General features: G+C 54.8%; 1 protein-coding gene across 4 annotated transcripts; it reads left to right on the top strand.

Annotated features, from left to right (window-relative positions):
• The first annotated feature begins 8,301 nt into the window (after positions 1-8,301).
• P2RY6 (pyrimidinergic receptor P2Y6) lies at positions 8,302-16,931 on the top strand. Of its 4 annotated transcripts, none has more exons than XM_059871428.1 (2): positions 8,302-8,373; positions 13,585-16,931. In XM_059871428.1, exon 2 carries the CDS (start codon positions 13,640-13,642, stop codon positions 14,627-14,629), a length of 990 nt encoding a protein of 329 aa, XP_059727411.1. In that variant the 5' UTR covers positions 8,302-8,373; positions 13,585-13,639; the 3' UTR covers positions 14,630-16,931. The 4 variants fall into 4 exon arrangements, with proteins under 4 accessions (XP_059727411.1, XP_059727418.1, XP_059727394.1 ...); XM_059871435.1 differs by lacking the exon at positions 8,302-8,373 and adding an exon at positions 8,447-8,600; XM_059871411.1 differs by lacking the exon at positions 8,302-8,373 and adding an exon at positions 8,754-8,857.
• The last annotated feature ends 415 nt before the right edge of the window (positions 16,932-17,346 follow it).

The raw sequence follows: 17,346 nt of genomic DNA, 5'->3' as shown, positions 1-17,346 counted from the left end.
CCTCACAGTTTCTCCCCAGCCCAACATTTCCCTTGCTTTTTCCCCAAGCCAGATGTGACTGTGGCTCTTTGTGCATAGGAGTGTGAGAGGTGCAGGTGCTTCCCAATGCTTCTCATCTCCAGGGGAGCTTGTGCTGCCTTTCCAAACCAGTTGGAAAGGAGTCCCTCTCCAAGGAGAGCAGATCAAGCAGCCACCATGCCCAGATGTTTCTCCTGGACCAGCCTTCTTCCTCATTTCATCCCTGCCTGTGCTGTGAACATCTGGACTTGGGCACCTGCTCCAGAGGGCACAAGTTCATCCACTGCAGGCAGAGCTTTTGTCTCTGATCTAATGACAAAATCGTGGTGCTCATCCTTCCGAGGAACATCTGGAGGATGTCTGGGATTTAATGGGGAGGGAGCAGGAGGAGGATGAGCTCACTGTGTCCTTGCAGAGCCGCTGCATGAGTCAAGGCAGGCACTGCACTGCTGCTGTGCCCTGTGGTGTGTGGGAGAAAGCTTCACAAAAAGGCTTGGAAAGGGCTGGAATCAGCAGCCCCTCCATCATGCAGAAGTGTGGGTCAGACACACTCTCATCACACCCGTCTGTGCCTTCAAGGACTTCCCTGGTCACCTCCCAGGCATGGGAGAAACTCCCCCCTTCCCACGGAGTTTACTGCCTAGGGGTGTCCTCTCCTTCCTTCCCTTCCAGAGGCCCCGAGGCTGGCAGGGATCTCTGGAGACCATTTAGCCCAGTGCCCAAGTGGGGGCACTGGGAGTGGGCTGCTCAGGGCCATGCCAAGGTGCATTTTGAGCATCTCCACAACCTCAGCTGACCACCCTCACAGTTGCACAATCATTTTCTTTTGTCTAAACAGGATTTTTCATGTTCATCGCGTGGATACCACTCCAAAGACTCTGGCTCCATTTTCTTATTATCATCTTATCCATTGCCTTTGGATTCTTGCCTTGCAAACAGCTCATGGAAACAGTCCCCCTCCTTAGCCCATCAGAGAAAGGATCTGCCCAAGCCAGAATCCTGGGGAGGTCTCAGCTTCCCTGCCCTCCAGCTGTGACCCCTGAGAGGGCTCTGGGCAGGCTGTGAGGGATGAAAGGGGTCTGGCTCCCCTTTGTCCTTGTATGGGAATTTGCATGGAAGCAAAAGTGTAAGAAGCTGGCCAAAAGGAAATACTCAGCGTGACATGTCAAAGCAGATTTTAATAAATGTTTACAAACCTCCCAGCAGCTTGGAGGGGGAATAAAGAGGGAAATAACTATAGGAAAGGACAGGTTTACTATTTAAAACTTCTTTGATTCATTCTTACCCAAAAGGACAATCAACTCTTACTCATCTTCCTCAAAAATACAGCCCTCTGGGAGCCTGCAGGACAGGGCTGCATCATCCCATGCAGGAGCAGGCGAGCCCTGTGGGGTGTGGGAGAGGGACCTTCCCAAATCCGGGATCTGTATCCCCGTGGGAGCTGGGTGGCCCTCAGGACAAGGTTTGTCTCTGCATGGATGGTTCTGCTGACTCTGTGCTGGCTGAGGAGCAGAGTTCCTGGGAAGGGGAGAAGTTTTTCACCTGCCCCAGCTGAATTTAGGGAGAGGATCCATCCGGTGTGTTCTCCTGGACCACGTGGGTTGGAACAGTGAACAATTCCCAAGGCTCTGCTGAGACCTCTGGTTTTGTGCTTGCCTTGGCATGGGGCCACGGCATGAGTCACAAGCCACTTGCTTTTTGTTTAATGTCCCCATTCCGGCTCTGCAGACTCGCTCAGAGGGAAGTTAATTCATAAACCCTACCAATATTAACTGCCCTAGGAGGAGGAGGAGGAAGAGAAGAACAAGAAGAAGCCAGGCTGTTTGCCTTCACCACCACACCACTGACGCGTTTAATGTCGCCTGCTGGTGCAGCTGTGTCCTCCTCAGTGGTCTTAGGGTGATGATGTGACAATCTGGGACAATGTGACAACCACAGCACTTCTGTGGCAGTCCTAGGATAATGTGACAGTCCTAGAAGCAATGTGGACACGGTTGTTGTCTCCCCTGGGTGGGTGCAGGCCCTGGCGCAGGCCCTGGCGCAGGCCCTGGCGCAGGCCCGGGTGCAGGCCCTGGCGCAGGCCCGGGTGCAGGCCCTGGCGCAGGCCCTGGCGCAGGCCCGGGTGCAGGCCCTGGCGCAGGCCTGGGTGCAGGCCCTGGCGCAGGCCTAGGTGCAGGCCCTGGCGCAGGCCCTGGCGTAGGCCCTGCACACCAACAAAGAATTCCTGGGAACATAAAGGAGGAGCACAACCCCGTGGACATGGAAGATGCCCAGAGGAGTCAGCACACAGGTCCCCAGTCCCTGAGGAGTGACATTGGGATGTCTCTGACAGCTGGGAGCTCTCCCATGTTAGTGCCTGGCAAGGGATGAGAACGGAGAGGAGGGAGGAGCAGGGCTGCTGGGACATGGAGAGAGGGAGAAGAGCCAATGGAGGAACACATCCAGGAGCTGGCAGAGTGGGAGCCAAGCCCTAGAGCCAAGCCCTAGTGCTGGTTGTTTGCAGACTGAAAGCCCTGTGCACACAGAAACACAGGGAAGTGCCCTCTTTGGAGGTTCCCTGTCCGGGAATGGCCAAACCAGACCACTGCTGTGTTGGCTCATGGGCCTCGTGGTGCCTCTAAAATCCCAGAGATTGGGACATTTGGACACTCACCCAGCAGGAGATGGGATGCAGCTCAGCCCAGACTCTGGAACTGATCAGAGAGGCATGTCCAGGTGTGCCAGGGTGAGACGAGAACATCAGGTGTGTCATGCTCAGAGGTCCTGCTTAACCAAGGGTGGTTTGCACCTGCTCTCATCCTGGGTGGAGGGAAAACCAGCCTTTCCTCTCTTGGCTGAGTTAAAAACCAGATGTCCAAGTGCCTGGAAAACAGAGATTTAATGATTTGCTTAATTACAGCTGCCTGGTCCCAGCTCATCTTGGCCTCTGGATGTCAAGGGTGGGAATAATATTCAGAGCCACATGTCAGGGACAGAGCCCACCACAGCACATTCCAGAGAACATCCCAGGGCTCCTTCTCCAGCCACCCTGCTGAGATGAGCCCGTTTGGACTGAGAACACCCAAGCCCAGCAATTGATCCTGAGAGGAACACAGCACCTTCACCTCCCCCTCCAACAGGGATTTGGAGCAGGGCACAGTCACATCCCTGCACAGGAGATTCCCTTGAACCTTCCTGGAAACCCAACCAATTTCTTGCCCACCATTCCCGTTATTTTTCTGGTTTTATTTTAATCTCCTGTCTGTTATTGTTCGGTTTTCCTTTGAGCAAATTTCTCTGAGTATCCAAGAATAGAAGACACATCAGATAATACTGGGAAGGAAGTGAGAGTGCCTAGGATTACTGGATATATTAAATCAAACCATTTCATCATTTTCTCTGTTTATGTCAGATTTGTCTGGGTATTTATCCCTTAAGTTGGAGGAGTCGCCACTCTGCTAAGATCAGGACTCTTGGTTTGACGTGCATGGAGAGAGAGTGACCCAGGCACTGGCAGCTCCTGGCCTGAATAAAGGGATTTAAAAATAATAACTTGGAATAGGAAAGAATTGACTAGAACCTTGTTTGCAGGAAAGTGACTTAAAAAACAAATTCAAGAGGCTGAAACACTGCGAAAGGTGCTGTGAGTGAGGTCACCCGCTGCTCCTGAGCCTGCCAGCACACGCAAGCTCCAGGGCAACAAGCTGATCTTGTTTCTCATCAGATTCCCCTCCTCCCTCCCTCCCTGCCGAGGTGCAGAACTCAGCCCCTGCCTTGGTTTTGCAACACATCCCCAACGGGATGGACCTGCTTGAACATTTTTGGCTGGGGCAGGTCTCAGGTGTCCCAGATGGCACAGGACGGGCGGGTTGAGGGGAGGAGGGCCCTGCCTGCTGCTCCTGCACAGGAGGTTTTACCTGTGGCAGATGTGGGATACAACCTCCCAATGCTCTGGTTGAGGGTTTTATAGCTGTTACCCGGAAACTGAAAGCTGGGCGTTCATTCTTTTGTGCAACTGGAGAAACTGAGGCACGGATTGAGGTCATCACAGGATCTCTCCAGTCCACCCTGTCACTCCCAGCAGTGACAGGCACAGGCCTCCTTGCTCAGGATGGTCTTACAACCCCCCGAGCTACACCTGACATCCATATCAACATCTCCAGAGATGAGCATCTCCGGGCCACACTCCTGTGCTGGACAGGCACCCGAATCCCACCCACCCAAAGCCCCAAACACGTGCAAGCCATCACATCAAAAGAGAAGGTTCAGCAGCCGTGCCTGGTTCTGCCCAAACGCAGACAATGGATGGCCAGGACCCCCCAGGATTGTATTTTCCTTGTTATGGTTTCCCCCCGGTGTTTGGATGAAGTGTCTGGGCACTGGCTCTGCTCTGAGCTTTGTTTAGGAGGTGCTGCCAAGGTAATGCTGCTCCCAGCACTGCTGCACGAGCACCACGTCCCTGCAAAAACCCAGGCCATCCTGGGAAGCTGTTCCTGTCCCCTTCCTTGTCCTGGGCACTGAGCTGGCCCCAGACCCCTGATTCCTGCTCCTAATGTTGCCCATAACACCAAGCAAACCTTACAGCAAGCCCTGAGTGGGTTTGCTGGAGCTTTGAGCCCTTCTCTGCTTGCACAGCAGCAGATCCAAGGGATTTTCTGGTAGATTAGGTGGGGGAAGAAATGGAAATAATTCCCCTTTGGGAATGGAGGACATGGAACCATCCTCTGTGGGACTGCTCCTGGTAAAACCTCCAACAGGTGGTGGTTCAGTCATCTCCCAGCAAGCAGAGCAGAAAAACCTCTTATACCTGAATCAAGGGGTATTATTACCTGGAATATCTCCAAAATCTTCCTATAAAATATTGCCATCACGTTTGGTTTAGTGACTGCAAACCTCAAGCACTGGTGGAGTTTTTTTTGCCCACCTATGAATGACGGAAGAGAAAACTGTGACTCAGTTTCGCCTTGTCTTTGTAATTCTGCTCTTCCACAGAAAAAGGAAAAAAAAAGTCTTTTCCTTCTTGTAAGAAAGAGACTAATTCTTGGAATTTAAAAAATAAATCACTTGGGACATGCCTTCCCCTTTCATCTTCTTCAAGGGCACAGCGTGATCTTCTGAGAAGCAGAATCGAAAGGGAGAAGTAAAGACATATGAGTAGCCCCCACAGAAAACATCATCAGTGATGCCAGACATGAAATAGAGTTTTTTTTCCCCCAAAATAAATGTTCAGTTTGATTTCCTTTGCAGTGGAAGGAACAGAGAAGTGTGTTTTAAATATTTGCTGTGGTGGCTGGGTGTGATGGACCCACCTGCAGAAAAGGGAGAACCAGCCCAAGACTTGAGCGGATCCCTGCATTCTCCTGGGAAGCAAAGGGTCCCTGCTTCGAGTTTGAATTCCTGGAAGGCCTTGGTCCCTCTGGGAGATGCCTCATGCCTTGAAATTATTTTGGGTTCTTAGGACTCCCTGAGGCCCCATCCCTACAGCCCTTGGCAAGGGGATTGACAAACTGAGTCAACAGTGCTGCATTTAATGGTATTAATGAGGAAAGAACTTCAATTGACCTGAAAAATCACTTAGGAAAATACTTAAAATTCCTATTATGGGAATGCACAGACTCATTGCACAGGCTAAAAACTGCACATAGAGGTGAAAACCTAAGGGTTTTCAGGATGGAGGGCAAGGACCCAAAGGAGGGAATGTGGCCAGCCTGGAGGCATTTGATTTCCACTCAACCATGAAGAGTTCGGAGATGGTCTGGGATGTCCCCATCCCAGACCCCAGCTCTGTCCTTGAAGAGAGAAAGTTGACCACAAATTGTGACAGTCCAAATTGTGAAGGTCCAAATTGTGAAGGTCTGAATTGTGAAGGACCCCTCATGGCACTGGAGGGTGACCAGTTTCTCCCCCTCAGAAGTCCAGCAGCGAGAGGACTCGTCTGACTTCACCCCAGCTGCCTGCACTGCTCTGGCTGTGGTGAACTCTGGTTGCAGCAAGAAGGTGCAGGGCTCCATCAGAGTAGAGCTCAGGAGATGAGGCTTTCTGCACCAAACACTTTCTCCTGCCAAAAAATCCAGGGTCTCAAAAGGTGCTGGGATAGCAGATGGCCCTTGAGGAGTCTGGGGTGACCATATCATCTGAGCTTAAAAAGAGAAAGTTGTCATCAAATGTGACCTCCTCACGAGCAAGCACAACCAGATCCACCACCCTGGCAGGCTGGAGTTGTCAGGACATGAGAAATCAACTCCATTTCCGTTATAAACAGCTTTTAGATGTAATGAAATTCTTCATGCAAGACATCTCCGGTATGGTGAGACACAGCGGAGCCCGAGGCAGAAGGGACCCAGCCTGATCTCTGCATGTCTGTGCTGGGGAACAACCTGAGAGCTCTGAGAAACCTCTCCATGGGGACAGCCAGTGTCTGGTGGTGGGGACATCCCAGCCCCGAGGCCCTCACAAAGCCTCAGCATTTGAAAAATGCTGCTTTTCACCTCCAAGAGGTTTTGCAGCTGTTGAAAGACCACGGTCCCTGTTCCAAAGTGCCTCCCTGGCCTTGACCACAGAGGTTCCTGTCTACATCCAACCATGCTGGGGTCTGCTGGCAGCTGGAAGCCTGGAGAGCGGTGGGAAGGTGCAATTACCCCTGGGAGCAGCAGTGGCAAAGGTCACCTGCACTCAGGAGCTAATGCAGTTACTGGCAACATCCAGCCAGAGGAACAGAAACCAGGGGCTCGGAAACTCAAACCCAGCCACCGTGCCAGCCCTTTTTGCCAAGGATTAATTCACTCGGTCAGACTCCAAGAGGAACTCAGGCTAGTCCCTTTCCCCAGTTATTTTTCCCAATGATCCTTTGGTATGAATAAAAAGAGGTATAAAAACGCTTTGCTTGAAATCTCATTTTTAGACCCAGCTACTGCCTCCAAATTTGCCTCTCCTATCCCTGATCAGCGCTCAAAATGTCATTTTGGGGGATTTCCCATTAATTCCAGGTGCTCTAGGGCTGGGCTTGTGCCTCAGTGGAGGTGTTTGGAGCTGGCAGGCAGCCAGGAGCCACTGTTATATTTTCTGTTTTTTAACACTCCCACCACTATTTACAGTGTCCCCACAGCAGGACAGCCGGCTGTTCACCTTGGGAACCTGCAAGGACACCTGCCGTGCCAAGAGGGAGGAGGACACCAGCCTTCCCAAAGCCAGGGGCAGCACTGGAGGCGGGATCGATGCCTTCACTGTCAGTTCATTGGGGGAATGAGCTTCATCCATCCTCAGCTGCATTCCCCGGATGCTTGCGGGAAGTCCTGGGCTCCCCATCCACGGATGTTGGGCTTGTTCGCACAAGGGGTGTGTTTTCTGGGGAAAAGCACATTTCCCCCCCATTTTCCTCTCCCCACGGAGGCTGAGGGAACGGGGAATTTCACAAGGGCACCGAGCCACCACCAACCCAACCCCACAAGCCCGGGCAGCCCTGGGATATGAGGGATGGCTCCAGCCTGGCTGTGGTTGCAAATATTTGTGTCAGATCCTGCCAGAGCCCATCTCTCCCGCGGCCACACTGCCTGGCTTGGCCGTGGGCTCACGCCAGGATCAATGAAAGCCCGTGTTGTCCACTGCAGCAGGATCCAGATGCCTCATTCCACTGCACCATCCATTCTGTACAACCCAAACCCTCTCACAGCATATTTGGGTGCCCCCCACTGGGGAGCCCCCCGTACGGTGTTCCATCGTCTGGGTAATGCCTTCAGCATCTGCTTCCCTTCCACATCCACCGAGACCCATCACAAGCCCCCCAAAAGAAAGCAGGGAATAATTCTGGAGGGCTCCCAGGCAAAGGAAGGATCAAGCCCATCATCCAGCGGAATCTCAGCATCCCAGTGCTGTTTATGCATCTGCCATTCCATACCCAGCCCGTGCCCCCGGGGTTCTTTGCCTTATTGCTCTTTAATTGCCCTGCTCAGGAAGCGCGGAGCTTTGACCGCCTGGTTAATGAGTACGGGAGGCATCGACCCCTTCGGCTGGAGGGAGACCCTGTCCCCGACACCCAAGGCCAGGACAATCCAGCTGTTCCCTAGCGCGTGGGCATCCCACGCTGTAAATCCCACTTTTGGGGCCGTTGGAATTCCCCCGACACCCGGCTCGATACAGATGCTCTCCCAAGATCCTAAGCCAGATGTCTGCCTGGGAGCCCCCCATGCTGGCCCAGCTGTTTCTGCCCCCTGCCTCGACCCGGTCCAGCTGTGACCCCTCCCCAGCCCCCCCCCGGGCCCTCCCGCAGGTGCCGGAGCGGAGCGGGGCGGAGAGGGGCGGCCGCGGGGCGGAGCGGCGGCGGCGGCGCGGCGGCTCCGAGCGCTCCGTGCCGCGGGCTCCCGGCGCATCCCGCTGCCGGTAAGTGCCGCGAACGCTGCGAACGGGATCGACCGAACCGGGCCGGGATGGGACCCAGCTGGGGCAGAGTGAAGCGGGCAGGTTGGGACCCTAAAGGGTCAGAGCCAGCCGGGCAGGATGGGATCTTGGTGAACTGGGCAGGATCGGGCGGGATGGGGCTGGAAAGGGCAGGATGGAACCCTAAGGGGTCAGAGTGAAGCTGCTGCCTCCCGGCGCATCCCGCTCCGGTAAGTGCCGCGGACCGGGAGTTCGGGACGAGCCGAACCGGGAAAGGATGGAATTCAAGTGGGTGAAGCGGGCAGGATAGGGCGGGATGGGACTGGATCGGACAGGATGGGACCCAGCTGGGTAAAATGGGACTGGATAGGACAGAATGGGACTGGACCGGGTAGGAAGGCACCCCACAGTGTCAGACCCATCCAGGCAGGATGGGACCTTACAGGGTGAGAGGGAGCCCGCTCTTTCCCGGCACATCCCGCTGCCGGTAAGTGCCGCCAGTGGGGAGGGGGGGACGGGACAAGCCGAACCGGGAAAGGATGGGATCCGAATGGGTCCGAGTGAACCGGGCAGGGTCAGACCCCAGGGGGCAAGGCTGAACCCCTGAGCATGGGATCCAACGGGGTCAAACCAAACTGGGCAGGATGGGGGCAGACTGGGCAGGACTGGACCCAAACAGATCGAATTGAACTGGGCAGGATGAGGCAGAACAGGAGAGACTGGGGTCAGATCCAGAGAACAGCCGTGCTTCGGCTGGGATTTGGGGTGATCCCAGAGCCGCTCCTAATGGAAGCTGCCAGACTTTGCCCTTCGGGCAGTTTGGCAGCTCTTACCGTGGAGCAGGGCTCAAAATCTCACCGTGATCCCCCTGGCAGGGCTGGTGCAGGGTGGATTCTCCCCTGTGCCTCTGCTCCCATGGTCTGGGGTGCCTGCATCCCTCAGGCATCCATAGGTATCAGCCCTGTGCCAGAGGTTGTATTGCACATAAATGTGCTTAAATCTGCTCAAGGGATCTGGTTTTCCTTGGCACTTCTGCTGTGGGTGCCAGTAGCCTGGCTTCTACCTTTTATATATATTTATATGTATTTGTGCATGGATACATCCAGAGGTATGTATTCCAAATATATTCCTATATATGAGCATGTCTGCATAGACATGTGTGTGTAGATGTAGAAATATATTTCTGTATATATGGATGGAGATATATATCAACATGAGTGTGACTCCATGTGCTCAGGGACATATATTTGTGTGTAGGGGTGTAGAAGTTTCTGTATATGTGTGTGTGTGAGAGTGGAGAGAGATATATTTATATATTCATATATTTATATATTATATATATTCTATATATTTTATATTTATATTTATATTTATACTTATATTTATTTTATATTTATATTTATATTTATATTTATATTTACATGCATAGAGGTATAGGCCAGCTGAGACTGGGAAAGCTCATTGCACCTTCCCTGTCCCCATCATTCCCTTTCCAGCAGGGAATTACAGCCCAGGTTGCCCAGAGCCTCCTTGAGGTGCTGATTTATGATGGGGCACCAAATTGTGGGAAGATGAATGTGCTCACCCAAGGACAGAGTGGCTCTGCCACCACCCTGTGCCCAACAATCCATGTTTAGTACCCCAAAATTCCCAAATTTGCCCCAGTTTTTCCACATAGTTACATCCTGAGGCTTCACTAAGTGGAGATTTCCCTTTAAACATCCAAGCCTGGCTCCCCACCGGGCAGATGGGCACCTGAGGATATTTTGGCACCAGCCAGGAAATGTTTGGGGATAAGGATGTGGTGGCTTTGGCAAAGTGACATGCAGGATGGAGCATCCCCCTTTTCATGCTCTTCGAAATTTGCTGAGCTGGAGCTTTCACTTCCACCCAGCCCAGACTTCCAGCCCTGCCAGCCAGCCACAAAGACCAGGGTGGGAAAGATAAACCACGGAGGAAGATTTCCAAGGGACAAAGCCCTCCCTCATATCCTATTCCAGGGCAGCAACATCCAACAGCTTCCCCACTGTATCCATCTTGCAGATTCCCCACTGCATCCATCTTGCAGATTCCCCACTGGATCCAACTTGCAGAGTCCCCCTCCAAATCAATAGCAGGGTGTTAATTAAAGCTAATTGCACTGGAGAAGGGCTTGGTTTGAAAGCAAAGAGGTGGGAGGGGGCACGTGCAGGGGGAAGCTCATGGCTGCAGGTGATTATTTTTAATCTCTTCCCCATCTGGCCACAGAGCAGCCCCACTTCTCTTTCCTGCTCCTTGTTCCTCCTCTGCAGGCACCTTAAACCTCTGGGATGAAGGTGACCCCATCCTGACCCTTCCCATCACCACAAACTCCCCCTTTTATTCCCCTTAAAGTCTCATTTCCCATTGGATTTCAGCCAGTGGTGGCAGGGCACCAGCTCCTATGGATGTGGGAGGTGCCAGCCCTGTCACCCCAGGAGCTGGCAGGGATTCCTATGATGGGATTTTGGGGTGAGAAAAGGGACTTTTGGGATAATCCACCCTGACAGACAGTGAGGTGGTAACGTGCCCTGGACACAGAAACTGGTTGAGGCTGACAGTCTCAGTGTGGTTTCATTAATTGGTTTCATTCATTGGTGGGCACTGGCAGACTGGGATGGAGGGTTCTGGGTTTTCCTCCTCTCCTCCAGCTTTCCCATCCCTTCTAACCCAGCAGCAGGGGGTTCAGTGCTGTTTCCCTCTTAAAAAGAGGGTTTTTTTCCTCATTTTCCATTTTTAGGGGGATCCCTTCTATTTTTGGCTGCTCCTCCTTTTTTTGGGTAACTGAAGACCTGGTAGCCTTGGGCATGGCCCTTTGCAGGTCCCTGTCAAGTTCTCCAAGGGTGTTTTGGTGGGAAAATATGTTGAAAAGGGGTGTAGGTCACACTGGTTCACTTCAAACTCAGTACCCGTGCCTCAGTTTCCCTTGCTTTACTGTAGCACCTGCACAGCTGGAGCATCTTCTTCCTCTTGGTACCACAGTCCCAGGGGACTTTCCTGTCCCCAGCATCTGCCCACATTTAGAAGGAGCCAAATATAAGGAAAATGAGGCAAAAATGGAGGAAAGACTCAAAAATGAAGAGAAGCAGCCATAAAACGAGGGGGAAAATTTTTTAAAAAATTACAGAAAAGACCAAATAATCCATAATGACCTGAGCCAGCCACATCCTGGCACCCAAAGGCAGGAGAATCCCCTGCCCTGGTGGCATCTGTGCCGTGCCAGGGCCGTGCAGTGCCAGGCAGAGCCATTCCTGCCAGCTGGGTTTCTGTTCCCCCTTTCCCCGGGGTGAAAGAGGAAAGGGAAGTGTTGCTCAGTGGGGTGAGCACAGCACCCACAGATGTGCCAAGGGCTGGCAGAGCCGTGGGTCCCAGCACCCTGGGGCCCCCCAAGAGGTAAGAGGCACTCCCAGGTCCCCCAGGACCCCTCTTCCCAGCCACCTGTCCCCAGTGTCCTTGGTGGGGACACTGGGGTGGGGGTTGGCAGAGGTTCCTGTGGGTGCTGCCCCAACCTTGGGTCCTGAGGGAGGTTTGGGGGGACCTGGGGGAGCTTTGAGGGGAGCCAGGGAAGAGGGAAGACACAGTCCTGGAGCATTTATTGGCTTGGAGGTGGGGGAGGTGAGTGCTGGGACTGCCTGGAGCTGGGATGACAACGGGGTGACAACGGGGTGACAATGGGGTGACAGTGGGGCTCAGCAGGGTTTAGGGGGCACTGGGGGCTGATGAGGGATGGGAGGTATGTGCAGCAGCCAGGGGACTGATTCACAAACCCCAAAATTGTGTCCCCGACACCGACACCATGGCTGGGCTGTGCTCCGGGTACTGCTGAATCCCCGGACACCTGAAATGAGGGGGTACAAGCCGACAGGGTGACCTCTAGACCCATTTGTCTCTCTCTCCTTGGTACCCTGTGCCCCATGCTCATGGCTGGAGCTTGGGAATCTTCTCCCTGCCTCAGTTTCCCCTCCCCAGTGGGCACCCTCTTCCAGGCAGTTTTGTGCCCAGGGCAGCAGGGGAAGTGGGGGCTGTGCCTCCGGGCAGGGCAGGGAGGAGGGGAGGGAGGAGAAGCGGCTCTCGGGACCTGCTGCCCTCCGGGCGCCCGTGGCACCCGCGGGGAAGCGGCGACAGATGTGCCCCAGGGCTGGGGCAGGGGGCTCATGGGCTGTGCCACCACATCTGCCACGCCGCTCTCAGCCCCTGAGGAAAGCAGATGTCCTCCTCCCCTGCTCAGAGCAGCCCGCGGGACGCTGGGTGGGCTCTCTGAGCCCGCTGGACTGAAAAGCTCAGGGGTCGTTGTCACCATGCTAATTACGGGTTGGAAGTGCCCGCGAGGGTCGCGCTGGGCTCCGCGCCGGTGGCATCTCCCGGGCTGAGGCCGGCTGGCTGCAGGGCTTTGGCACCCCCTGCAGAGGCGCAGGAAGCCGTGCCGGCGGCTACCGGAGCATCCTGCCGCGATTTCCTCTGCCGGAGGGGGCTGGCAGCGGCTCGGCCTCCTGCAAGCCTTTCTGTGCGGGATAAGTGTCATGAGAATTGGAGCTGGGATAGTGGCAAGTGTGGCTACCACGCTGTCCTGTGCCGTCCCACTCACTCTGCCTATATCCATTGCTGTGGCTTGGGATTGGGGAATTACAGGAGGGTCTGGGATGGAAGTGACCTCAAAGATTCATTCCAGCCCCCTGCCATGGGCAGAAACACCTTGCACTAGCCCAGGGTGCTCCAAAACCTGTCCAACCTGGCCTTGGACACTTCCAGGGTGGTCACAGCTTCTGTGGGTAGCCCAGACCTTCCAGAGTAGAGGGGATCCTAGAGGGGATCCCTTGGAGCAGCTTTGTGGCCTCCTCTGGACTTTGTGCAGCAGCTCCATGTCCTTCTGCTGCTGGTCCCAGGGCTGGGGCAGCTCTGCAGGTGGGGGTCTCACCTGAACTCAGGGGCAGAGGGGCAAAATCCCCCTCCCCTGCTGCCCGTGCTGGGGGATCAGCCCAGGGCATGGGGGGTTGCACATGACTGCCCATGGTTGGGTCATGTCCAGCTTCCCATCCACCAAATCGTCCTCAGAGCTGCTCTCCATCCCTTCATCCCCCAGCCTGTGTGCATACTGGGGGTTGCCCCAACCTGCAGATCACCAGTCCAGGTCCATCCTGTGAGGGTGTATGTGACACCACAGAGACAGTCACCAGCTGTCCCTTCTGACATTCGCAGGTGCTGCAGAGGGGCCGTGCCAGCAGAGAGGACATTGACAGCTGGGAACACCGCCATGGCCAACCTGACAGCCACGAGCAGCGGGAGGAACTCGTGCACCTACCACGAGGAGTTCAAGCATGTGCTGCTGCCCCTGGTGTACTCGGTGGTGTTCGTGGTGGGGCTGCCCCTCAACGCCGTGGTCATCGGGCAGATCTGGCTGGCGCGGAAGGCGCTGAGCCGCACCACCATCTACATGCTCAACCTGGCCGTGGCCGACCTGCTCTACGTCTGCTCCCTGCCACTCCTCATCTACAACTACACCCAGAAGGACTACTGGCCTTTCGGGGACTTCACCTGCAAATTCGTGCGCTTCCAGTTCTACACCAACCTGCACAGCAGCATCTTCTTCCTCACCTGCATCAGCGTCCAGCGCTACCTGGGCATCTGCCACCCCTTGGCCTCGTGGCACAAGAAGAAGGGCAAGAAGCTGACGTGGCTGGTGTGTGCGGCCGTGTGGTTCATCGTCATCGCCCAGTGCCTGCCCACCTTCGTCTTCGCCTCCACGGGCACGCAGAGGAACCGCACGGTCTGCTACGACCTGAGCGCGCCCGACCGCTCCGCCGCCTACTTCCCCTACGGCATCACCCTCACCTTCACCGGCTTCCTGCTGCCCTTCGTGGCCATCCTGGCCTGCTACTGCAGCATGGCCCGCATCCTGTGCCAGAAGGACGAGCTGATCGGCCTGGCCGTGCACAAGAGGAAGGACAAAGCCGTGCGCATGGTCATCATCGTGGTCATCGTCTTCTCCATCAGCTTCTTCCCCTTCCACCTCACCAAGACCATCTACCTGATCGTCCGCTCCTCGCCCGCCCTGCCCTGCCCGGCCCTGCAGGCCTTCGCCATCGCCTACAAGTGCACGCGGCCCTTCGCCAGCATGAACAGCGTGCTCGACCCCATCCTCTTCTACTTCACGCAGCGCAAGTTCCGCGAGAGCACCCGCTACCTCCTCGACAAGGTGAGCTCCAAGTGGCGCCACGACCACTGCATCACCTACGGCTCCTAGGAGAGCACGAGGCCACCTCGGTGCCACCGAGGCACGGAGCAATTTGGGTCTGAGCTCCACAGAGCAGAGATGGCTTCCCCGAGGACATGCTGGAGGAGAGGAGGGTGGCACATCCCCAGCTGTCAGCACTTTCAGCCCATCTCCAGCCTGCTGGTGGATCCACCTCCATTCAATGGTGCAGTGTTAACTCCATCACAAATCCAGTGTTCTCTCCCTTGCTCACTTGGAGCAGCAGCTCAGCACCTTGGTGGTCAAGCCACCGATGCAATAAAAATCCACTGGGACCGTGGAGAACAAGATGGAGCTCCATGGAGGACACATCCCTGGCTCAGGATGAGCTGCTGGTGGATGATTTGTGTCCATGCTCAATTAAAAATTCCCTGATGGGGACAGCATGAAGGCTGGGGAAGGTTTGGTTCAGCCCATACCACATCCATGTGTTTCTCCAGCTCAAGATCAGTGTCACAGGTGGTTTTAGTGAAACATCCTTTTTGGGACATCCCTATCCCCCAGTGCCTGGAATGAGGCCACACCAGCCAGAGACACAGGCTCACTGGTATTGCTGGTGCTGCAAAATGGTGGAGGAGCACCCCTAGATGGACTGGGAACCAGGAAAGGGGACATCAGGGCAACTGGAACACCAATGCTGGATTTCCCACTGAAGCCATGACCATGGGCTGGGTTAGGCAGCATTGTCACCTGCCTGGGGACCTCCATAAGTCCGAATCCAGCTCCCTATTTAGCTCAGCACCCCAAGTCTGGCCCATCCTGGTGTCAGTGGTGCCCTGCTGTCACCTCCTAACCAGGATCCACCACAATCAGAGCCAGCACACGTGGACACAACACCCAGAGTTGGAAGATGCATTCCACAGAGAGCTACTCAGTGTCCTGGCCACGTCACCATACATCCCACAGCTGGCTTACCCTCTCCATGGGGTTGGGACTTGAGCTTTGCTCCCCCAGCCTCTGTTGGGATGCTGCTCCCTCACAGCAAGGAGGGATTTGCGAGGTGCATGCAGCACTCATCGCTCTGCGGGTCTTCTCTAACATATAGGATGTATAGAATAACTCCCTGCTCTCTCTCAGATGGGTGTATACACCCACTGTATGTACAGACATAGAATATATCCGAGCAGAGGGAGGTTTGTGGCCCAGCCCAGGCTCTGCAGTGCAGAAATTCTCTGCCTGAACACCGTATATGTATCTATACAGCGTGTATATATATATATATATATAAAAATATATATGTGGATGACTGCATTTTTCATGCCTGCTTATAATAATCATACCTGAGGGGATTGAAGTTATTTGCTTTAAATCTCCAGGGTTGAGCCCCCCTCCAGCTTGGCTGCCTGCAGCTGGCCAAGCGTGCAGCTCCATCCTGACTTGCTCCCTGCAGGTACACAGTGTCTCCTCCTGCCTGGGCACCCAAGCATCCAGTGCTGGCAGTCCCAGTGTGTCTCCTTGCTGTCATGAGGATGAGGAGGGTGTCCAGAGTGGTCACAGGCTCTTGGATGATGCTCAGAGATCTCAGCATCATGGCTGGGCTGGAACAGAGTGTGATCCTGCAGCAGCATTAACTCAAACCACCAGGTTTTGCAGGAGTTTCGTCCCTGTCCTGACAGTGACAGTGACTCTGGGTTGGAGCACAGTATGTGATGGAGGAGGCAAAGGCAGCCCCGTGCTTTCCCTTGGCCTGAGCTCACCCACGCCAAAATCCTCTCTGATGCATTTTTGGGGTCCTGCAATGGAAGGGCAAAACGCTGGGGGGCTGCAGGAGCGGTGGCTGGGGGGACAACCCCAGCCTGACGTCCCCATCTCTTCCCAGACAGGAGGAAGGTGACAGAGTGGGAGGGCCGGGCCACGCCATCCGGACCCAGGAGAGGGCGCAAAATATTTAGATTTGGAGAAATCCGGCTGATCTGTGGGTGTCCACCTGGCTCCAGGGAGGGAGGGAGGAGCCCTGCACCATCAGAGCGCCCAGCGCCTGGATAGGACCCATGGGAGGAGGTGGCCGAAAATTCGAACCACGATAAAGCTCTGAGGGGGGAAAAAAATGTAATCAGCTTCCAAAAAGTCTGGTGGTGGCTGCAAGGGCTGCATGGGCTCGGGTGGTAACATCCAACAACCTCAAGATGATGTTCCTGATACTGGAATCACTAATTTGGAATGTTTTTGAAGAGGAGGGAGCACACAGAGCTGTCTCTGGATCTCGCCATGCCCTGCCCTACCCTGTCAGCAGTTCCCTTGGCACCACCAAGCCTGGAAGTGATGGGTATAAAGGGATGCCTTAGAAATGGGGTGAAGGCTTCAACAAGTCTCCTTTGCTTGCCAGATGCTCAAAGCCAGCAGCTGAGGAACAGCCACCACTGAACTGAGCGAGGATGAAATACACAAGTTCATCATTTTCATACAATCTTCCCAAAATGCCACCTGGGGGGGACATTGTGGGGACAGGAGACACTCAGGCCTGGGGTAAGCAGGGAAGCAGGGAGAAGGGTGGGAAGGGAGAGCCAGGAAAGGAAGACTTGCTGGGGTGGAACATCTCACGGCATCACTGCGGGCACTTTTTAGGCCTCGAAAAAGGCATTTACAGGAGGTGCTGGATTTTTTTTTTTTCTCCCCTGTTTTGTACCTTGGGGTCAGAGCCAGAAATATCTTCTACGTGGCCAGAACACCTCTGCAGCCCCATCCATGTCTCCAAGGCCACAGCTCAC

The sequence above is a fragment of the Haemorhous mexicanus genome, chromosome 2 (genome assembly GCF_027477595.1).
Source record: "Haemorhous mexicanus isolate bHaeMex1 chromosome 2, bHaeMex1.pri, whole genome shotgun sequence".
NCBI lineage: Eukaryota > Metazoa > Chordata > Aves > Passeriformes > Fringillidae > Haemorhous > Haemorhous mexicanus.
The sequence above is the reverse complement of the archived record's forward strand: the minus strand, read 5'-3'. Positions and strand labels throughout refer to the sequence as shown.

Excerpts from the sequence above, each read along its gene's own strand:
- P2RY6 (XM_059871411.1), top strand. The coding sequence starts at position 8,802 with ATGGGACCTTACAGGGTGAGAGGGAGCCCGCTCTTTCCCGGCACATCC. Across the intron at positions 8,858-13,584 it reads CCCGGCACATCCCGCTGCCG|GTGCTGCAGAGGGGCCGTGC; the intron begins GTAAGTGCCGCC and ends TGACATTCGCAG.